Consider the following 24,912-nt stretch of genomic DNA (forward strand, 5'->3'; position numbering starts at 1 on the left):
CACTTAAACCAGCCGATGACGGTCGTCAGCCCCGTAAATGCCCAGACTTCCATATTCTTCTTCATCTTTGATGAGATGTCAAAAAATAATATGAAAATAACTCCTGTAATTGGAGATAATCCAGATTTTGTGAACAAGTATTTGGATACACTGAAAATGTTGTAAGTTTAAGTAAATAAATAATAATGTAATCTAATTTATTGCATGAGTTACCCTGCGTGTGTAGGCATAAAAAAAGTGTACAAGGTGCAAACGCCTGATTTCTAATTGCATATAACTATTGACATTTTTTCAGCATTCTCTTTTCTGACTCTGTCGTTCTTTCGATTCGATATAATATATCTTATTAAATCTCTTCATAGATATACCTTTTTTTATAAACGTCCGAACGTGATTCCAACAAGAATAGCATAATCTATTATAATTGCGTTCTTGTGATTGTTTATGTACCGTTGTTAGGCCCTCCGTTCACGCGCAGTTCTCTCGGACTGATTTGTCGTATTTTATTTGTACAATCAAAATGATTTTGTTACTGCTAATGGTACTGGAACACTGATGATGAGGAAGACGGAAACGCGCAAATGGAAACAATTATTTATTCATCAAAAATTACAAAATTATCAAAGCGAGAGGAGCAAAGCGACGCCAATAAATTGAGTGAAGCACGATGTTTCGCTTCTTAACAGTACTGAGTATAAACACAAAGAAAACACGTCACCAAACCGATCAAATTATACTCAGTACTGAAACTCAAAGGACAAAGAGCGAGCGCGACGTATAAACGTTTGAATTATCTTATCTGAGCACACAAATATTGGTCCTCCACCCCTTATATACGATTTTAAAGGAGTTAAATGTGGTAGGAACAATATTATAAACAGAATAAAAATCGATGAATTGCGTCTCTTTGTTCTTCTCGCATAAATTTATGAATACAATTTTAATACACAAATTCTAAAAAAAATACACAATTTTGGAATAAACAGATGTGTTACATAGTAATCGCTCTTTTGAGACAGCCCGATCACTTTTCATGATAAAAATAGTAAGGGACATTGGTACCATAAACCAAGTTAGGACACAAAATACCCAACCCTCTTCTAGTGGAACGGAAGGCCTGTTGAGGACAGTCAGCAGTCCGGCTTCTCCTGAGGAGTGCAACGTGGTTTCCTCCCAGCAATGAGCAAATGGTGACAAGTTCTTGATTGGCCCACACTATGGTGGGGACTGACCGGAGTCATTTCGTAGTAACGTAACACGTTACGATGCGAGCATTCGTAATGTCAGTACAGCGAGCCGAGCTCGTACCGAGTACTCCATCCGATGTTGGGATGCTCGCCGCGAATGTTACGTTACGACGAAACGATCCGGTCACAGATTAAAATAAAACATTTTTTTAAAGCTAGAAGAAACAAACACCCACTTCATGAATTATAAACCTTGTACATAATAAGCAAGGTAGATAATAAATGCAATTCTCATCTAAAAAAAGGCCGATTACTTTGATAGTCGATACAAAAGTAAATCATAATTACTTTTTGATTTTTCATCTACTTGTGGGCCAATCGGGAACTTGTCAGCATTTGCTCATTGCTGGGAGGAAACCACGTTGCACTCCTCAGGAGAAGCCGGACTGCTGACTGTCCTCAACAGACCTTCCGTTCCACTAGAAGAGGGTTCTGCATTTTGTGTCCTAACTGGGTTTACTGTACCAATGTCCTTCGCTAGTTTTATCATGTATGATACCACTTCTCGTGAGAGTTGGTTAAGAACTATCACGAATCCGATGTCGGATAGGTCCTCACCCAGGCTCCTGCAATGACGACTAAATAATAATGAATTGGAAATGAACATCGATTAGTTTGTGCGACACCGTCAGACAATTCTTTCGCATGATCGTGACGCGTCGTCCGCGGGGGCTCTTACGTACACAGTTCGTATGGCAAATAACAAAGAGACCAGGCCGAGTAGTGACTTGGGCACTTTTACTTTCATAGCGAAGGTCACCCGCCGCGGCACCTGCCGACCGCCGTTCGCGTACCTAGCCACAGGCAGAGGTGACCAAGTCCAAAATAGAATACCTGCATACTATTACAATCACTGCGTCAAATGTCAATTCAGTTCAGTTTAGTTTAGTTTAATTTAATAAATTAAAAACCCTTATCCGCACCCCAATGGTGCTTAGGGCACTGCTTCATATGAACACAGTGTTATCTTGATCGTTTACACACGAAGGAAAGGCGATCAGCCCTCCGCTTCAGGTACCAGTCCAGGGTAATATTGAATAAATATTACAGTGAAAAAATCACTTATATTTATTTGACCCCCCCTGGGAATCGAACCCGGGGCCTCCAGAACGGTAGCCGAGCGTGCTGATCATTACACTACATTACATCATTTTGAGTGTGTCCAAATACCTGTTCACAAATCTGGATTATCTCCAATTATAGCGCTATATAAAGATTATCTTATTTTTCTGGCGTTTCTTATGTATGTGATTATAATCCAGGATTCGGACCTCACATACTAACATAAGAGTTTCTGCTTTGTAAACAGCTTCTTTACATCTCACCAATAGATGTCTCTAGTGAAGTTCTAGCGATTCATGAACAAGGTTTCTAAATTGAATATATATATATATACAGAACTTCTAAGAATTTTAGTAGTTTGGTTGTGAATAATGGGTAGAATTAGTGAATTGTACACGTGTGTTAAGGGATCACTTAAACCAGCCTATGACGGTCGTCAGCCTCGTAAATGCCCAGACTTCCATATTCTTCTTCTTCATCTATGTTGAGATGTCACAAAATAATATTCCATACATATTTATAGACTTCTACCATACACATTTTAGTACTAGACACGTTCTAATGTAAGGAAATAGTACACTCGTTGACCATTAGATTCTAGTACCTTTTAGTGACCAATATAATTCCGGTTGGTTATATAACGCATAACGCAGTACTTTTTAAAGGCCCCCAATAGAACCTACATAATACCAAACCTACAGTATTGGTGTCAGCCTATACAATCACACATCGCTCACTCCTTTCAACAACGTCATATATAAAAAAAACTTGATTTTTCAGGAGATCGTATTTAAAGTTTAAAAATATTATAAAATGTATTAAAAATAATTATCAAGCCACTTATTGAACTTTTTACTGTGCAACAGACCTTTTTAGGTAAAACCTGAATATTTTTTCTCCATTTGAAAAATATTTAGAATATTTAAAAAAATAATTAAACAATAACTTTTCTTCAAAATGCAAAAACAACACTTTCTGCCCTGTAGCGGGTAAATTTTAATTTAAAAATATGCCGCTTTTGCTGGGATATAGTACATTTACTGGGTATTCTGAAAACATTCACAACTGAAAATTGACGATTTTTGATATATGACGTTGTTGAAAGGAGTGAGCGACATGTAAAGATATATTACACACATCAAATCCACACCGGTTGCGTGTGGCTGGAATTCGACAATATATCAACTAAACACAATCACTCAAGAAGTTCATAACTAAGTAATGATCACGCCGCTTCCCGCAGGGGTAGGCATAGAGAATAGGACGCCGCACCGATCTGTCGTTTCAAACGATCTCCGCCTCTTTCACATTCACGTATCTCCTCATATATACCCGCCGATTATTCAATCCTGACCTGACCACGCTCGAGTATTTGAAACACTTGATCGTGCCATGTTTTCCTCGGTGTTCATCCGCTTCTGTTAAAGCTGCACTAACTGTTACTCGCCTTACATATTTGTTTTACCTTTCTTTCCTCAGTGATTCGTTTTGCATGTCCAAATTATACCAACACACCTTTCTTGATTTTATCGATGATGCTTATCTCAGCCTTGGATTCTTTCCTTATATCACCATTTGAACATTGTCGAACCGTGTCCTGTTGTGGTCCCGTGGTTAGTGTCGCGGACTCTTGAGTCAGAGTTTCTCGGTTCGAACCCACTCTACCACAATTTGATACCTATTTCTAATAATAGCGCTTAGGCTCACAGAAATAGTATGAAATTGAAATATTTGTGTAAATAATAAAAACACAAATTGCTCACGCCTTTCAGTAACGTCATATATCAAAAAACTTGATTTTTCGGGAGATCGTTTTTAAAGTTTAATAATATAATAAAATGTATTAAAGATAAATATTCAGCCACTTCTTGAACTTTTTACTGTGCAACAGATTTTTTAGGTAAAACTTGAATGTTTTTTCTTCATTTGAAAAATATTCAGTATATTACAAAAAAAATTAAACAATTCATTTTCTTCAAAATGCAAAAACAACACTTTCTGCCCTGTAGCGGGTAAATGTTAAGTTGAAAACATGCCGCTTTTGCTGGGATATAGTATATTTACTGGCCATTCCGAAACGTTGCACAGCTGAAAATTTACGATTTTTTATATATGACGTTGTTAAAAGGAGTAAGCGATATATACATGTATATATATCAAAAAACTTGATTTTTCAGGAGATCGTTTTTAAAGTTTAAGAATATAGTAAAATGAAGAATTAGAAATAAATATCAAGCCATTTATTGAAGTTATTACTGTGCAACAGATTTTTTAGGTAAAACCTGAATGTTTTTTCTCCATTTGAATTTTTTTTAGTATATTTTAAAAAATAATTAAACAATACCCTTTCTTCAAAATGCAAAAACAACACTTTCTGCCCTGTGGCGGGTAAATATTAAGTTAAAATATGCCGCTTTAGCTGGGATGTAGTATATTTTCTGGCCATTCCGAAACGTTGCACAGCTGAAAATTTACGATTTTTTATATATGACGTTGTTAAAAGGAGTGAGCGATATATACATGTATATATAATTTGATTGTTAGCTAAATTGCGTTATTGGAAGAGCAACATACACGTATGTGTTTGGGTAATTAAAATTCAGTTAGGCGTAAAAGCGTTCTAGTTTCGCTTTCGACGGACATGCGCAGAATCGGCGAGCCACTCTATTTATTCTGATCTCGTATTGCGCACGTACAGGGTGGAGTAACGCGTCGTGAGCTACTACCGGGTGGGGCAGAAGACGAGTTCAAATTATGAAGACTGAAGAAGAAGAAGACTCTGATGTAGACTTTGAACAGAACGTTTAGCATTTTGTGCAAACGTATCGAATTGCTAGACAACATTGTTTCTATATCGTGCAGTGCCCTAGGCATCATTGGGTGCGAACATGTATATATATATATATATATATATATATATATATATATATATATATATATATATATATATATATATATATAAATACCCTCAGTCTGCCTCCGTAGTGTAATGGTCAGCATGATCGGCTTCCGTACTCGAGGTCCCGAGTTCGATTCCCAGGGGGGTTGAAATAAATATAAGAGATTTTTTATATTCATTCAATATTACCCAGGGCTGGTACCTGAAGCGGAGGGCTGATCACCCTTCTTTCATGTGTTATCTATCGATCAAGATAACACTGCGTTTATATGGTGCAGTGCCCTATACGCCATCGGGTGCGGATGAGGGTTTGAAGAAGAAAAAAAATATATAGGGTGTTTTCTAGAGGTAAACAAATTTCCCACAATAAATTGATAGTGGCACGCGCCGTGTGGCATGTTGCGCCATCTTGTTGAAACCACAGCTCTGTCACATCAATGCCATTCGACTGAGGTACGAAGAAGTCAGCAATCTTGGTTCTGTAGCGCTCTCCATTGACCGTAACATTCTGGCCGGCATCGTCTTTAAAAAAATATGGGCCAATGATTCCACCTGCCCATAAAGCACACCAAACAGTGACTATGAACGGATGTAAGGGCGTCTCGACAGAGGCTTCTGTGTTTTCTCCACTCCGAATTCGACAATTCTGCTCATTGACATAGCCATTCAACCAAAAATGTGCCTCATCGCTGAACAAAGATTTTACGCTGAAAAAGAGGATCAAGCTGAATATTGTTTTCGGCCCATTCACCGAACCTACGACGCGCATAGTGATCATTCAGTCTATTCATGGTGAAATGACAAAACGTACTGACTACAAATAATATAAACCCCCTATCCGCACCCCAATGGTGCATAGGGCACTGTGTCGTATAAACGCAGTGTTATCTTGATTTTTAATTTTTAACACATGAAATAAATGTGATCAGCCGTACGCTTCAGGTACCAGTCCAGGGTAATATTAAATAAATATCACAGTGAAAAAATCACTTTAATTTATTTGACCCCCCTGGGCATTGAACCCGGGACCTCCAGAACGGTAGCCGAGCGTGCTGGCCATTACACTACGAAGGTGGACAAATTGACAGTCTGTAGAAACAATGTCGCAAGTTTAAAAACCAAAACAACAAAAAAACACGTTATTTTAATTTAATTTTAATCGTCACTTAATTTATGAAAGGTAATAAGACTATTACCGCATATCCGTGTATACAGGGTCGTCCGACTTGTTTTTATTTTAGTTTTTTTTTAATTATATATACGGAACACAAAATGTCCGCAAAAAACGAGGTCGAAGATATAGCAATATTTAAATTATTACCATAATTAATTTTGCATATCATTTAATACGTTTTCATGGGCGTATACTTTTTTTCGAACCACACTGTATCGCTTATATGATGAAAATAGTTTTAATTAAATACAAATTATGTCCTAATACAGATGAAAAAAAATAGGGAATTTCATTAATTGATTCGGCAGTCATTTTGTGGTAAAATCTATCCATTTTTAATTTAAGTTTTACTTACAGCATTTCGAGTGTGTCCAAATACTTGTTCACAAATCTGGATTATCTCTAATTAAAGGAGTTAGTTTTCACTTTATTTTCATCTCACCAATAGATGTCTCTAGTGAATTTCTATTGATTCAAGAACAATGTTTCTAAATTGGTTCATGTATATATAACTTGAGTTGGTTCATGTATAAGAATTTGAGTAGTGTGGTTGTCAATAATGGGTAGAATTGGTGAATGTTACACGTGTTTAAAGTGATCACTTAAACCAGCCTATGACGGTCGTCAGTCCCGTAAATACCTACATAGAATTACATGTTCTTCTTTATCTTTGATAAGATGTCAAAAAATAATATAAGTTTTACTTGGTAAATACCAATATTTCTTAAAATCTATTGTGACACGTGTTTCGATGCATTCCGCATCATTTACAATTGATGCGGAATGCATCGAAACACGTGTCACAATAGATTTTAAGAAAACGTGGTATTTACTAAGTAAAACTTATCTAATTTTTTGACATCTCATCAAAGATGAAGAAGAATATGTAAGTCTGGGCATTTACGGGGCTGACGATCGTCATAGGCTGGTTTATAAAATGAATTTGGCAGTCTGGGTGTTTACAGGGATTATAACAGTAATGGGCAGGTTTAAGTGATGACTTTATACACGTGTAACCATCGCGTAACCAAGCCCATGACGATCGTAAGCCCGGTAAATGCCCAGACTTACATATTCTTCTTCATCTATGTTAAAATGTCAACATAGATGTCAGTTCTACGTATTAACCCTCATCACTTGAGACGTGCCGCTACAGCGCCACATAAAATATTAATTCCACTCGTAAGGCGCCCCAGCGGCGCCACGAACGATAGTCGTACATTTTATTGTTTTTAAAATCCAAGGGTGCACGGACAGGTTCCTTCATGTTTACTTGTTTCTTCATATATCGCTCACTCCTTTCAAGAACGCCATAAATCAAAAAACTTGATTTTTCAGGAGAACGTTTTTAAAGTTTAAAAATATAATACAATGTATTAAAACTAAATATCATGCCACGTATTGAACTTTTTACTGTGCAACAGATCTTTTTAGGTAAAACCTGAAGGTTTTTTCTCCATTTAGAAAAATATTCAGTATATTTAAAAAAATAATTAAACAATACCTTTTCTTCAAAATGCAAAAACAACACTTTCTGCCCTGTAGCGGGTAAATATTAAGTTAAAAATATACCTCTTTTGCTGGGATATAGAACATTTTCTGGGCATTCAAAAAACATGCACAACTGAAAATTGACGATTTTTGATTTATGACGTTCTTGAAAGGAGTGAGCGATATGATTTTTTCTTCTCGAGTGATAAGGGTTAATTGAACAGGCCAAATATATGGTTTTATTTTTATATTCTTTTTTGAAGTGAAACTGATTGTCTACTCAAATAATAGGTCTGAAATCACAATACTTATATTTTTTTATCAAAACGCTTTCACTATTGTAGATCAAGTACACTGCCATAGTCCACCTTCCGTGTAGGCCAAACCAGCACGTACTACCCATTACTTAGGTTTCAAAATCGCTTGGCCGCGTTTAGAGTCTTAAGCCTTTATAGATGTGTGCAACAGCAAATTAGTGTGTAATTTCTAATACCAGCTTTAAATGCCAAATAATCAAATGCCGCGGTCGCCGGTATTCGTACAAGACGAATTCGGAAGCCGGACGAATAGCGGTGTGCGAATGTGGAGACATTTTTTTGGTGTATTATTTTCTCAGCATTCGTTTTCGAGTCGGATTCATTCCATCGGAGAGGTCACATGTCTACTCACGCCTGATTTATTTTTAAAAGAATGTATTCATTCGTTCAAACCCTTATCCGCACTCCAACAGTGCATCTTATAAACGCAGTTATATCTTGATCGTTAACACATGAAGGAAAGGTGATCGGCCCTGCGCTTCAGGTACCAGTCCAGGGTAATGTGGAGTATATAAGAGTGAAAGAACGAATGAGTACATTCTTTAAAAAAATCCATCATAATATATATATATATATATATATATATATATATATATATATATATATATATATATATATATATATATATATATATATATATATATACATATATATATAAAATGCCGGATTTTTTTAAAGAATGTACTGATTTGTTAAAACCCTTATCCGCATCCCAATGGTGCATAGGGCACTGCATCTTATGAACGCAGTTATATCTTGACCTTTACATATTTTTCTACCACCAGTATTTAGTAGTATAATAGTTTTAATACTAAATTGTAATTTTTCGTATCTGAAGTGAAATCAGCCAGCTTAATTTTTTGATACAGCTGGAGATTTGTCACGAATGAGCGCGTAATATAAGTGAAATTTCATTCTCTTTGTTGCCTAAATAATAATATAGTAAGCCGTGTTGCTTTTTCTTGTTGCACTTAGCCTTTGTACCGTAAGCATATTATTTTTCTTTTTTTACTATTAAAATCTTATACAAGGTTTCTTGTATATTCTTTGTTTTCTAATCGTGTTTGAATGACGTCGACTCTAAAACAACGATTGAGAAACGACGTGTCTTTATATGAAAATATGTCATTAAATTTTACTCTAAAATAGGGACCTTTTACTAACGTTAAATACTACAATACAGTGAATACGCGCGGAGCAGGTTACTCGTGAAACTATGCAATAAATTAGAGTACAATATTATCTGTGTTCCTATGTCTTATAACTATTGTAGAAACAGAATTATAATCATTTAAAGTCCTCCAATTTCACTCTAAAATAGGGACCTTTTTCTAACGTTAAATACTACAATACAGTGAATACGCGCGGAGCAGGTTACTCGTGAAACTATGCAATAAATTAGAGTACAATATTATCTGTGTTCCTATGTCTTATAACTATTGTAGAAACAGAATTATAATCATTTAAAGTCCTCCAATTTCACTCTAAAATAGGGACCTTTTTCTAACGTTAAATACTACAACACAGTGAATACGCGCGGAGCAGGTTACTCGTGAAACTATGCAATAAATTAGAGTACAATATTATCTGTGTTCCTATGTCTTATAACTATTGTAGAAACAGAATTATAATCATTTAAAGTCCTCCAATTTCACTCTAAAATAGGGACCTTTTTCTAACGTTAAATACTACAATACAGTGAATACGCGCGGAGCAGGTTACTCGTGAAACTATGCAATAAATTAGAGTACAATATTATCTGTGTTCCTATGTCTTATAACTATTGTAGAAACAGAATTATAACCATTTAAAGTCCTCCAATTTCACTCTAATATAGGGACCTTTTTCTAACGTTAAATACTACAATACAGTGAATACGCGCGGAGCAGGTTACTCGTGAAACTATGCAATAAATTAGAGTACAATATTATCTGTGTTCCTATGTCTTATAACTATTGTAGAAACAGAATTATAACCATTTAAAGTCCTCCAATTTCACTCTAATATAGGGACCTTTTTCTAACGTTAAATACTACAATACAGTGAATACGCGCGGAGCAGGTTACTCGTGAAACTATGCAATAAATTAGAGTACAATATTATCTGTGTTCCTATGTCTTATAACTATTGTAGAAACAGAATTATAATCATTTAAAGTCCTCCAATTTCACTCTAAAATAGGGACCTTTTTCTAACGTTAAATACTACAATACAGTGAATACGCGCGGAGCAGGTTACTCGTGAAACTATGCAATAAATTAGAGTACAATATTATCTGTGTTCCTATGTCTTATAACTATTGTAGAAACAGAATTATAATCATTTAAAGTCCTCCAATTTCACTCTAAAATAGGGACCTTTTTCCTTCGTTAAATACTACAATACAGTGAATACGCGCGGAGCAGGTTACTCGTGAAACTATGCAATAAATTAGAGTACAATATTATCTGTGTTCCTATGTCTTATAACTATTGTAGAAACAGAATTAAAATCATTTAAAGTCCTCCAATTTCACTCTAAAATTTGTTCATTTCTCTGAGGCTAAGAAAACGCTATTATCAAGCTCTGCGCCATTGAGACGTAATCGATAGATGTCGCATTTGGCTGTAATTATTTTATCTAAGTATCTCTTTGACACTCGGACGTAGCAATGGCAGGCTACAGCGACAGTATCTGTGAATAGCAATCTTGTAAACTGTATATCGACAACTTTCTTACGGATTTATTATCATTATCTTCACTCTCCTTTCATATTTTTATTTATTTTTTTAGTTTAATTTTGTTGTTAGTAATTATTATTATTTAAGGCTTGGTCCATTTGGGCTTCCTATATGGAGCGCATGGAAATATGGAATCCATAATCTGATTCGAAATTCTTTAGTCGAAACAATACGGCCAATCATTACGCAGTTTTAAAAACAGTCTTATTCTTTTTTTTTCTTTTTTTTTAATGGGAATTGCATTTATTATCTAATTTGCTTATTAAGCACAAGGTATAGATCAACAAGTGGATTTTTGTTTCTTACCTCAAAAAAAAACTTATTTTTCTTCTTATAACCCTTATCCGCACCCAATGGTGCATAGGGCACTACATCATATAAAAGCAGTGTTATCTTGATCGTTAACACACGAAGGAAAGGTGATCAGCCCTGCGCTTCAGGTACGCGAGTCCAGGGTAATGTTGAATAAATATTTAAGTGAAAAATCACTTATATTTATTTGACCCCCCCCCCTGGGAATCGAACCTGGGACCTCAGCTACGGTAGCTGAGAGTGCTGACCATTACACTACGGAGGCGGACAAAAATAGTAGTATGACAAAACAAAAAGAGAAGTGTGGCTGTGGGGGCATGGGTAGAATGGTGAATGGTGCACTTGTGTAAAGCGATCAATCAACCCGCCCATGACAGGTCGTAAGCCCTGTAAATACCCAGACCTCCATATTCTCTTTCATCCATGTTAAAATGTAAAAAATACGGCATTTTATTGTTTTGTTGGATACGTGTCGGGTTGTGATCCCGTGGTTAGTGTCGCGAACTCTCAAGTCAGAGTTTCTCGGTTCGAACCCACTCTACCACAATTTGATACCCACTTCTAATAATGAGCCGCTTAGGCTCACAGAAATAGTGTGCAACTGAAGTATTTTTGTAAATAACGAAATCAATTTTTTTTAAATAAAAATATACCTACTCATGCGTACATAGATATGCAGGTATGTAGTTATTAGAGTACCTACCTGCGATTCGTTCTTGGCACAAATTCGACGCATTGTTTGATGCATGTGAACCTATTATACACACACTTATCTAAGCGCATATTGTCTATGAATTTTTCCTCTGAACAATCAAATTATTCCTTAAAGATTTTTACTGATACATATCGCTCACTCCTTTCAACAACGTCATATATAAAAAATCGACAATTTTCAGTTGTGCATGTTTTCGGAGTGCCCAGAAAATGTACTATATCTCAGCAAAAGCGCCATATTTTAAACTTAATATTTACCCGCTACAGGGCAGAAAGTGTTGTTTTCAAACTTTGAAGAAAGGGTATTGTTTAATTTTTTTTTATGTACCTAATATTTTTCAAATGGAGAAAAAACATTCAGGTTTTACCTAAAAAGATCTGCTGCACAGTAAAAAGTTCAATAAATGGCTTGATTTTATTTTTAATACATTTTATTTTATTTTTAATCATTAATGAATCACTAGAACTTCACTAGAGACATCTATTGGTGAGATGAAAAGAAGCTTTTTATTGAGCAGAAACTCTTTTATTAGTATGTGAGGGCCGAATCCTGGATTATAACCACACGTCGCTCACTCCTTTCAACAACGTCATATATAAAAAAAAACTTGATTTTTCAGGAGATCGTTTTCGTAAAGTTTAAGAATGTAATAAGTGTATTAAAAATAAATACCAAGCCACTTAATGAACTTTTTACTGTGCAACAAATCTGTTTAGGGAAAAATCTGAAGGTTTTTTCTCCATTTGAAAAATATTTAGTATATTTAAAAAAATTAATAAAACTATACCTTTTCTTCAAATGCAAAAACAACACTTTCTGCCCTGTAGCGGGTAAATACTAAGTCAAAAATATGCCTCTTTTGCTGGGATGTAGTACATTTTATGGGCATTCCGAAAACATGCACAACTGAAAATTGTCGATTTTTTATTTATGACGTTGTTGAAAGGAGTGAGCGATATATCTAACAGCTCATATATTGAAGGCCCTATTCTGCAATTGCAGTGTGATGTTTGTATCAACACTCTCCGTTCACACCTATATGGGTAAGGAGAGCAGAATTATAATAAAAATTATGCTTTGATTTGCATAATAGGCCCTTTTCGGCCGAAAGTAACAGTCTACAGTAGCTGTCAATACGCAGTTAGGAAATCTACACGGGAGACTATTCTCTAACTATATGGACTGTTTAAGAAGAACGATAAATTTATGAGGCGAATGCAATTGGATAAGGCGAACTGGGTTGAATTTAATTTTTTCATTTTTATATTATTTACGGGGCTGACGACCGTCATAGGCTGGTTTAAGTGATCACTTTACACACGTGTAAATGCGTAAATGCCCAGACTTCCATATTCTTCTTCATCTTTGATGAGATGTCAAAAAAATGATATTTATATATTGATGCTAATTATATACCAATATATGAATAGCTACGTATCTAAATTAAGTATGTCTATTAATCTTCATAACTTCTGCTATATTTTATTCTTGCTGTTTACTTTTAACTCATTTAACATTTCGCTCACTCCTTTCAAGAACGTCGTAAATCAAAAATCGTCAATTTTCAGTTGTGCATTTTTCAGAATGCCCAGAAAATGTACTATATCCCAGCAAAAGAGGCATATTTTTAACTTAATATTTACCCGCTACAGGGCAGATAGTGTTGTTTTTGCATTTTAAAGAAAAGGTGTTGTTTAAGTTTTTTTTTAAATAAACTAAATATTTTTCCAATGGAGAAAATACCATCAGGTTTTACTTAAAAAGATCTGTTACACAGTAAAAAGTTCAGTAAGTGGCTTGATATTTATTTTTAATACATTGTGGTATATTTATAAACTTTAAAAACGTTTTCCTGAATAATAAAGTTTTTTGATTTATGACGTTCTTGAAAGGAGTGAGCGATTTGTGAAATTTGGTAATTTGAATGTTACAATTACCTGTTGTATTTATTATCAACTAACTAACTAACCAATACGCCGCTTCCCCGCAGGGGTAATGAGAAAGAATAGAACGCCACACCACTCTGTCTTTGATAAACATTCTTCGCCTCTTCCACGTTCATGCATCTCCACTTATACATACCCGACGATTGTTACGACTCCTAACCTGACCACTTTCAAGCATTTGGCACACATGATCGTGCCATATTTTTCTCGGTCTTCCTCTGCTCCTTTTTCCAATTACATTCGCCTCATAAATTTGTTTTACCGTTATTTCCTCACTCATTCGTTCTACATGTCCAAACCATCCCAACACACCTTTCTTAATTTTATACATAATGCATCTTGTTATTCATTATTGTAAATGTATTTATGTGAATTTTCTGTTAAATTTCTAAATAAATAAAATTAAAAGAAACTTTTGTAACCATATTAAATAATAAAAAACGAAATAAAATTAAAAAGTACGACACGGACGTAGCCGGGCACGTAGAAAAATGTGTTAACGAATGATCGCTGAGGAATAGGCCCCCAAAGTATTACTGAAATGGAAATTATGCTAATATGAAGACTAGCATTATCTTTTATGCGTTGGGTTATTTTTTTCACTCTTTTTCTCTTTTAGACATTATTTTAGTAAACAAACCATTATTTCATTATCTACTCAATTAATTTACATATAGTTTTTTTTATGAAACTTTTTACATCTCAACAAAGATGAAGAAGAATAAGGAAGTCTGGGCATTTCGACTGTCCAAACTCAAAACACAGTAAGGGACAATTTTTGTAGTACGTTTTTTTTTTGGATTTTTGGACTAAGTAGATTCTACTTAGTCCAAAAAATGCAACAAAAAAAACGTCCCTTACTGTGTTTTAAGTTTGGACAGCCGATTTACAGGGCTTAGTGATCACTTTACACACGCGTAAACATTCACCAATAGATCAATATCAGACGGGAGCAATATCTAATTTAACATACTCAACCTATAAAGGATTGTATTAGACTCGTGAAGTGTTTATAACAGCCGATATACTTAATATTTTCATTCATCATTTTCTTGTGGAAAATTCGCCTCCGTAAATATGCCGTTTTCGTAAGTTGGTAATGAATGACGTCACAGAAACGATGGACTTATTTTAATATTGGTAACATTGCTAAATTATTGGCGGCTCTATTTGTTTATGTCTATGGTCCACCCTGTAAATACCCAGACTTCCATATGCACTCTCTCATGAGATTGGTCGATATATATAGGAGTTCCAAAAATTTGAGTAGTGTGGTTGTCAATCAAGGGTAGAATGGTGAACGTTGCACGTCTGTAAAGTGATCATTTAATCAGCCTACGGCAGATCATAAGCCCTGTAGACATTCATATTCTTCTTCACCCATGTTGATATGTCAAAAAAATGTAAAAATAACTCCAGATTTGTTAACCAGTATTTGGACACACTCGAAACGTTTAAACCTAATATGTTTTTTTTCCATTTTTTCAGAGGTGACACCCCTTCAGCATGAAAAGAGCAAAGGACCGATGGACGAGTGGTCACCTTGCAGTTGGTGAGTACTTAATATAGCTAATTAACCGTCACGCTGCTCCCCGCAGGGGTAGGCAGAGGGAATAGAACGCCGCACCAATCTGTTTTTGTAAACAATATATTCTAATATTCTTCAGAGATTTTTTTAAATATGTTATTTTTTAAATTTCAAACCTTGAGGTGAAGTGTGCAGACCTCTATTGTTCATATATACCCGCCGATTATTCCGACTCCTGACCTGACCACTTTAAAGTATTGGCATACTTGATCATGTCAAATTTTCCTTGGTCTTCCTTTGTTACCATTTCCAACTACTACATTTGCCTCATTGATTTGTTTCACCGTTCTTTCTTCACTCTTTCGATCCACATGTCCAAACCATCTCAACACACCGTTCTTAATTTGATGGATAATGCTTATCTCAGCCTTGCACCCTTTCCTTATATCACCGTTGGAATATCTAACACACACGGTTTTGCCGCACTGAGAGACCGCAATCCGACTGAATTCAGTCTACTTTCATCCTTCTTTTGCCAACTCCATGCTTCAATTCTATACATTAGGGCCTCCGTGGTGTATTGCAAGTATAGCTTTCGCTGTAAGGTTTTTATTTGTTACGAGTATAACAGAGTTCAGTGCAACATTCACTCTCCATCCTTAGAAAACATACTTCCCAATAAAGCAAATTATCTAACTAAGCATCACGCCGCTTCTCCGCAGGGGTAAGCAGAGAGAATAGAACGCCATACGCCACACCACTCTGTCTTTGCAATCACTATTAGCCTCTTCCACATTTATGCATCTCCTCATACATACCCGCCGATTATTTAGAGTATAGGAAATCGTGAACCTGTTCCAAAATTTCTTAATTTTCTTTTATTTTACACCAGATCTATATTCATCTCTTTAAAAAACCAGTATATTTAGATACTTACGAGACATATCGCTCACTCCTTTCAACAACGTCATATATCAAAAATCGTCAATTTTCAGTTGTGCATGTTTTCGGAGTGCCCAGAAAATGTACTATATCCCAGCAAAAGCGGCATATTTTTTAACTTAATATTTACCCGCTACAGGGCAGAAAGTGTTGTTTTTGCATTTTGAAGAAAAGGTATTGTTTAATTATTTTTTTTTAATATACTATATATTTTTCAAATGGACAAAAAACATTCAGGTTTTACCTAAAAAGATCTGTTGCCCAGTAAAAAGTTCAATAAGTGGCTTGATATTTATTTTTAATACATTATATTATATTTTTAAAATTTAAAAACGATCTGAAAAATCAAGTTTTTTGATATATGACGTTGTTGAAAGGAGTGAGCGATATGTGAAGGTCCTCACCAAAAGTTACATTTCCAATATTGCACACAAAAAGTCCTTTAAATGCAAATCTGTTCTGTTTGCTGTATTCTATCGAAATCCTAATTAAAGCTGCGACAAAACGTGACCAATCCTGTGTTAAACCAATACGACATCATTGAATCGCACCAAAACGTAACAATTTTACAAGCCAGTATAGTTAGTAGAATGAAGTTATGGAAGGTGTTATCTGAGTATGGAGTAAGCAGTAAACTCATCCAAGGCATTGCATCCTTGTACGAGGATAGCACTGCATGCATTAGGGTAAATGGCTCTTTTTCATCCTGGTTTGACATCTCTAAAGGTGTCAAACAGGGATGTGTAATGTCGCCTTGGCTGTTTAATCTATACATGGATAACTGCATGAAAGAGCTGAAAGGTTTAAATACTGGAGCAAGAATGAATAATTTGACCGTTTGTTGCCTTTTATATGCTGACGACGCTGTTCTTCTTGCCGATAGCAAAGAAGACCTGCAAACGTTGGTGACAAAAGTGTTTAATGTGTGCAAGGAAAGTGATTTATTGATGAATGTTAGCAAATCCAAAATCATGGTTTTTGAAAGGGATGAATGTAGATCTGAGTGTGAAATATTGGTAAATGGGGAGATTTTGGAACAGGTAGATGATTTCATATATTTGGGTAGTGTGTTTTCTAGGGATGGAAAGATTGATAAAGACATAGAAAGGAGAGTGAATGCTGGGAACAGAGTGAATGGTGCACTAAAATCAGTTTTAGCAAATAAAAATCTATCAGCGGAAGCTAAACTGGCAGTACACAATGGAGTTCTGGTTCAAACCCTTATGTATGGAAGCGAAGCATGGAGTTGGCAAAAGAAGGATGAAAGCAGTCCGAATGCAGTCGAAATGCGATCGCTCAGACGAATGTGTGGCAAAACGATGTTTGATAGATGTTCGAATGATGAAATAAGGAAAGAATGTAAGGCTGAGATAAGCATTATCGATAAAATTAAGAAAGGTGTGTTGAGATGGTTTGGACATGTGGAGCGTATGAGTGAAGAAAGAACGGTTAAACAAATTTATGAGGCGAACGTAGTTGCAAAAAGAAGCAGAGGACGACCGAGGAAAACTTGGCACAATCAGGTATGTCAAATACTTGAAAGCGGCCGGGTCAGGAGTCGTAATAATCGTCGGGCATGTATGAGGAGATGCATGAATGTAGAAGAGGCAAAGAATGTTTGCAAAGACAGAGTGGTGTGGCGTTCGATTCTCTCTGCCTACCCCTGCGGGGAATCGGCGTGATGGTTAGTTAGTTAGTTGGTTAGAGTTCCTGATTACTTAAAATCATTTATAATGGAATGCAACGTTTTGGTGAGGACCTACACATATGTACCTATAGTATAGTTTAAATATGTAATATAGGTGCAAGTACATTATGTACTTTAAAGCTGATAACCTTACAAAAGTCCTTGATTACAAATTTATGCAAAAGCTGTTTCCATTGATTAATTTTTTTACATTACATTACTTAGTTTCTCTTGACGGTAATCCACGATTTATATATGTAAATCCTGATACAACGATATTTATTTTATTTTCTTATAACTATTGTAGAAACAGAATTATAATAATTTAAAGTCCTCCAATTTCATTCTAAAATAGGGAAATTTTTCTAACGTTAAATACTACAATACAGTGAATACGCGCGGAGCAGGTTACTCGTGAAACTATGCAATAAATTAGAGTACAATATTATCTGTGTTCCTATGTCTTATAACTATTGTAGAAACAGAATTATAATCACTTAAAGTCCTCCAATTTCACTCTAAAATAGGGACCTTTTTCTAACGTTAAGTACCTACTACAATACAGTGAATACGCGCGGAGCAGGTTACTCGTGAAACTATGCAATAAATTAGAGTACAATATTATCTGTGTATAACTATTGTAGAAACAGAATTATTATCATTTAAAGTCCTCCAATTTCACTCTAAAATAGGGACCTTTTTCTAACGTTAAATACTACAATACAGTGAATACGCGCGGAGCAGGTTACTCGTGAAACTATGCAATAAATTAGAGTACAATATTATCTGTGTTCCTATGTCTTATAACTATTGTAGAAACAGAATTATAACCATTTAAAGTCCTCCAATTTCATTCTAAAATAGGGAAATTTTTCTAACGTTAAATACTACAATACAGTGAATACGCGCGGAGCAGGTTACTCGTGAAACTATGCAATAAATTAGAGTACAATATTATCTGTGTTCCTATGTCTTATAATTATTGTAGAAACAGAATTATAATAATTTAAAGTCCTCCAATTTCACTCTAAAATAGGGACCTTTTTCTAACGTTAAGTACCTACTACAATACAGTGAATACGCGCGGAGCAGGTTACTCGTGAAACTATGCAATAAATTAGAGTACAATATTATCTGTGTATAACTATTGTAGAAACAGAATTATTATCATTTAAAGTCCTCCAATTTCACTCTAAAATAGGGACCTTTTTCTAACGTTAAATACTACAATACAGTGAATACGCGCGGAGCAGGTTACTCGTGAAACTATGCAATAAATTAGAGTACAATATTATCTGTGTTCCTATGTCTTATAACTATTGTAGAAACAGAATTATAACCATTTAAAGTCCTCCAATTTCACTCTAAAATAGGGACCTTTTTCTAACGTTAAATACTACAATACAGTGAATACGCGCGGAGCAGGTTACTCGTGAAACTATGCAATAAATTAGAGTACAATATTATCTGTGTTCCTATGTCTTATAACTATTGTAGAAACAGAATTATAACCATTTAAAGTCCTCCAATTTCACTCTAAAATAGGGACCTTTTTCTAACGTTAAATACTACTATACAGTGAATACGCGCGGAGCAGGTTACTCGTGAAACTATGTAATAAATTAGAGTACAATATTATCTGTGTTCCTATGTCTTATAACTATTGTAGAAACAGAATTATAGTCATTTAAAGTCCTCCAATTTCACTAAAAAAATAGGGACATTCTGCGACATTTGTTTTACGAGGTTTTAGTACTTGTTCCTTGATTCCTGGGTCATTATCCTTGCGAAGAAAACAGGATTATCCGGGATTCTATTCCGCGTTTATTCAATCCTTAGGAATGCTGTATGTGTGGGCGTTTGTTTAAACCTCTTTTTACAGGACTTTTAAATGACTGGTCATTCTAAATGACGCAACATATGTTAGCGAGGACTCTAAATAGCAAAATATGGGAAATATGTAATCATGTCTAACAAATTAATAATAATAATACAACCCTTATCCGCACCCCAATGGTGCATAGGGCACTGCGTCATATAAACGCAGAGTTATCTTGATCGTTAACACATGAAGGAAAGGTGATCAGCCCTCCGCTTCAGGTACCAGTCCAGGGTAATATTGAATAAATATTACAGTGAAAAAATCACTTATATTTATTCGACCCACCCTGGGAATCGAAACCGGGACCTCCAGAACGGTAGCCGAGCGTGCTGACCATTACACTACGGAGGCGGACAACAACTAACAAATTAACTTACTTTTATTTTGTTTTTGACATCTCATCAAAGATGAAGAAGAATATGGAAGTCTGGGCATTTACGGGGCTGACGACCGTCATAGGCTGGTTTCAGTGATCAGTTTACGCACGTGTAACATTCACCAATTATTATTAAACCATATCCGCTCCCTAGGTGGAGCATATGGAGTCCACAAACTGTCTCCAGGCTTTTCTGTCGGCTGCCAGCTCCCTTGCATCCTCCCAAGTCAGACCGCGTCTCGAAGTTCTGACGAGAGCTGCCGACAATTCACCAATTCTACCCATTATTGACGACCACGCTACTCAAACTTTTGGAAGTTCTTTTTATACGAACCAATTTTGAAACATTGTTCTTGAATCGCTAGAACTTCACTAGAGACATCTATGCCCAGACTTCTATATTCTTCTTCGTCTTTGATGAGATGTCAAAAAATAATATGAAAAATGACTCCTGTAATTGGAGATAATCCAGATTTGTGAACCAGTTGTTGGACACACTCAAAATGTTGTAAAAAAACTTACCATCACGCCGGGGTAACTTCTGCAGGGGTAGGCAGAGAGAATAGAAACCCCTAACTACAACTCGACGAACGATAAATATAGGAACTCTATATAATTTTTTTAAATATTTTTGGCAGATATTTTGTGGCACATTTTATAAACTGTATAAAATAAAACAACTTTGTTTTAACCGCTTTTTATTGGTACAGTTTTTCCAACTGGTTTCGACAAGAACCTTGTCATCATCAGGGTTTATGTACTAATTCCAAAACATTGAAATACTCGTAGTTAGGTTATAGTTAAGGGTCTTTTTCCAATCGGTTTCGACAAGAACCTTGTCATCATCAGGGTTTATGTACTAATTCCAAAACATTGAAATACTCGTAGTTAGGTTATAGTTAAGGGTCTTTTTCCAATCGGTTTCGACAAGAACCTTGTCATCATCAGGGTTTATGTACTAATTCCAAAACATTGAAATACTCGTAGTTAGGTTATAGTTAAGGGTCTTTTTCCAATCGGTTTCGACAAGAACCTTGTCATCATCAGGGTTTATGTACTAATTCTAAAACATCGAAATTCTCATAGTTAAATAATAAATATCAAGCCACTTACTGAACTTTTTTCCGTACAACAGATGTTTTTAAGTAAAACCTGAAGGTTTTTTCTCCATTTGTAAAATTTAGTATATTTAAAAAAAATAATTAAGCAAAACCTTTTCTTCAAAATGCAAAAACAACACTTTCTGTTCTGTGGCGGGTAATATTAAGTTAAAAATATGCCTCTTTTGCTGGGATATAGTACATTTCTGGGCATTCCGAAAACACGCACAACAAAAATTGATGATTTTTGATTTATGACGTTGTTGAAAGGAGTGAGCGATATGCCAATGACGCGCCTGTAATCGCCTGTCGCGCTTTCTAGGAATGATGTTCCTGTGCTGCCTGGTGTTGCCCCATGCATTTGGAGCAAAAGCCACTTCCCTCTTCCGGACGACCACTACCACGACCACAACCACCACCACAACCGCAGACCCCACAGAAGTCGATGAGGTTTGTACACCGCAATATCATTTTATACGATTTTTTTCTTATATACGGGACCTACTCGAGTCACCACAGTCTCTATATTCTGGTATTATTATTGAAAGGTGTCCCACCGCATTCCCAGACCTGATACAGAAGCATCTAGGCTTCCTGACAGACCTTCTCTATAATAATAAGCGAGGTACATTGAGAGCTGTCCCACCGCATTCCCAGACCTGATACAGAAGCATCTAGGCTTCCTGACAGACCTTCTCTATAATAATAAGCGAGGTACATTGAGAGCTGTCCCACCGCATTCCCAGACCTGATACAGAAGCATCTAGGCTTCCTGACAGACCTTCTCTATAATAATAAGCGAGGTACATTGAGAGCTGTCCCACCGCATTCCCAGACCTGATACAGAAGCATCTAGGCTTCCTGACAGACCTTCTCTATAATAATAAGCGAGGTACATTGAGAGCTGTCCCACCGCATTCCCAGACCTGATACAGAAGCATCTAGGCTTCCTGACAGATCTGCAGGAGGGTCCGATACCTTGCGGGTAACCCGCCTGGCACAGCGCGGGTGTAAACTGTGTTTGTGTGAAAGCACTAAAATAAAGAATTGATGTACAGTGAAACCTCTATCTATCGTTTTTAAAGGGACCTATTAAAGTAAACTATGAATGCGGGATTATGAGGTCAATACGCAAATAGATACGACCGAGTAAAGATACCGTCCTCCCAATCTGCATAACCATTCACAGGCTAAAATTCTAAGAAGAATACATGTTTCAGGAGCAAATGTATTTATTTAAAAAAAAATACAAACCTGAATAGAATTTAAATAAAATAAAACCCTTATCCGCACCCAATGGTGCATAGGGCACTGTGTCATATAAACGCAGTGTTATCTTGATCGTTTACACATGAAGGAAAGGTGATCAGCCCTCCGCTTCAGGTACCAGTCCAGGGTAATATTAAATAAATATTACAGTGAAAAAAATCACTTATATTTATTTTACCCCCCTTGGGAATCGAACCCGGGACCTCCAGAACGGTAGCCGAGCGTGCTGACCATTACACTACGGAGGTGGACGAATAGAATTTAAAAAAATAATTTTGTTTTTTAACTGTTTTATTTTCGTAAGTCAATAGTATATTTTCGGCTTTGCAAATAGTATTTTTTTCAGCATTGGTTATTGAATGTGCGCTGTAGAAAGTTTTCTTTCAAAGAGTGTGCACGCTTCTAGAAATGCAGGTACAGGCAGCGGCTCCTTTTCATCAACATCGACCTCTCCCGCTATCGGTTACACAAGCTTTCCATAGTTTCTATCCCATACGCTGCCGTTGAATGTAAGAAAATTGGAAATAATGTAAAAAAACAGACAAAATGTATCAAATATGCAGCTTAATTCGTACGATAAACGCGGTAAATGGTGATAGAGAAACGATCGATGCGGCTTAGTTTAGTATGAAATTAAGTCGGGATAGAAGAAATAAACGACACATCCGGGAAAATGGTTATTCGAGGAACGATAGATAGATGTTTCACTGTATTCTGGTATTGTCTATACATAATAATGTGTTCCTCTGGCAACTTATTCACTTCAACTACAGAGCTGTGTATCATATGTAGCATATGTAATCACTAGCCTTCACGCCGCTCTCCGCAGGGGTAGGCAGAGAGAAGAGAACGCCACACGCTAAGTTATTAGTTATATAATACAATAACAACTTTATATTCTCTGCCACGTATATTTTATTCGACCAGTGACCAGGTTTCGTCATTATCGACATCATCAGACTTACGACTTACGGGCGATTAAATCAGATGTCAGTAACGATAAAACCGGTCACTGGTCGAAATTATATGAAATGCAGTTCCACCAAAAAATGTCAGTACAAAACTTAAATCTGACAAAAACAGAGCTGTGGCGTTCTATTCTCTCCGCATACCCCCGCAGCGAAGCGGCTTGATGATGAATTAGTCAGTTAGATTATCGTTTATATTGAACATAAACCGGGTTTCGCTTACAAAAGAGCTCCTATATAATAAAATAATAATAAAACCCTTATCCGCACCCCAATGGTGCATAGGGCACTGCGTCATATAAACGCAGTGTTATCTTGATCGTTTACACATGAAGGAAAGGTGATCAGCCCTCCGCTTCAGGTACCAGTCCAGGGTAATATTGAATAAATATGACAGTGAAAAAAATCACTAATATTTATTTTACCCCCCTTGGGAATCGAACCCGGGACCTCCAGAACGGTAGCCGAGCGTGCTGACCATTACACTACGGAGGCGGACAAAGTAATTATTCTAACAATTATTGTTAGTATACAAGGACATTTTGTAAATATTTGATCAGTCAGTGTTTGATAATGTCCTAAGAAGACGAAACGCGTCACGTATTAACATATACATAAATAAATGTAGAATTCAATCCAATAAACCTTGTTTTATTTTGGATATATTACCCAACAGTCCCATATTTATTGTTAATTCTTGGGACTATCAAACCTTCGTTGTGGGTAAATTGTGTATCATGGTTGTGTACTAGAAGATTTTGATATTTTTGTCTAGTTTTTTGTTCAACGATGATACTCATCCATAATATTCCCCGTACCGGAAGTAACTATATGTTTTAACTACTACTACCATCACGCCGTTTCCCCAAGGGGAACGCCACACTCTTCTGTCCTGACATACACTCCTCGCCTCCTTCACATCCATACATCTAGTCATACATGCCCTCTGACTACGCAGACTTTTGACACCGCCAGATTTTAGGCTCTGATTGATCTGATCGAGCCAAGTCTTTTTCGGTCGTCCTCGTTCTTTTTTCCCTCTCGCATTCGCCACATATATTTTTTTCGTCATTCTCTCGCTATCCATTCGCTTCACATGTCCATACCGCCGTAAAGAACTCTTCCTAATCTTTTGCAATTATTCCTCGTTCAGCCTTACATTCCTCTCTTATATCTTCGTTTCTAATTCTGTCATACACTGATTTTCCACACATTCGTCTGAGGGAGCGCATTTCAACAGCGTTCACTCTGCTTTCATCCTTCCTTTGCCAGTTCCA

At 36.1% G+C, this 24,912-nt stretch overlaps 1 protein-coding gene across 5 annotated transcripts in view; it reads left to right on the forward strand.

Moving 5' to 3' along the window:
* Positions 1-24,912, forward strand: part of LOC148305056 (uncharacterized) — an 80,313-nt gene that overhangs the window by 48,258 nt on the left and 7,143 nt on the right. For all 5 annotated transcript variants that reach the window (XM_088267292.1, XM_088267293.1, XM_088267294.1 and 2 more), the window contains exons 3-4: positions 15,372-15,435; positions 21,721-21,848. In XM_088267292.1, the coding sequence (XP_088123418.1) occupies positions 15,390-15,435; positions 21,721-21,848 (174 nt within the window). In that variant the 5' untranslated portion in view covers positions 15,372-15,389. The remainder of the gene's footprint in view (positions 1-15,371; positions 15,436-21,720; positions 21,849-24,912) is intronic.

The sequence above is a fragment of the Brachycentrus maculatus genome, unplaced genomic scaffold (assembly GCF_059751285.1).
Source record: "Brachycentrus maculatus isolate JH-2025_06_01 unplaced genomic scaffold, ASM5975128v1 h1tg000288l, whole genome shotgun sequence".
Classification (NCBI taxonomy): Eukaryota; Metazoa; Arthropoda; class Insecta; order Trichoptera; family Brachycentridae; genus Brachycentrus; species Brachycentrus maculatus.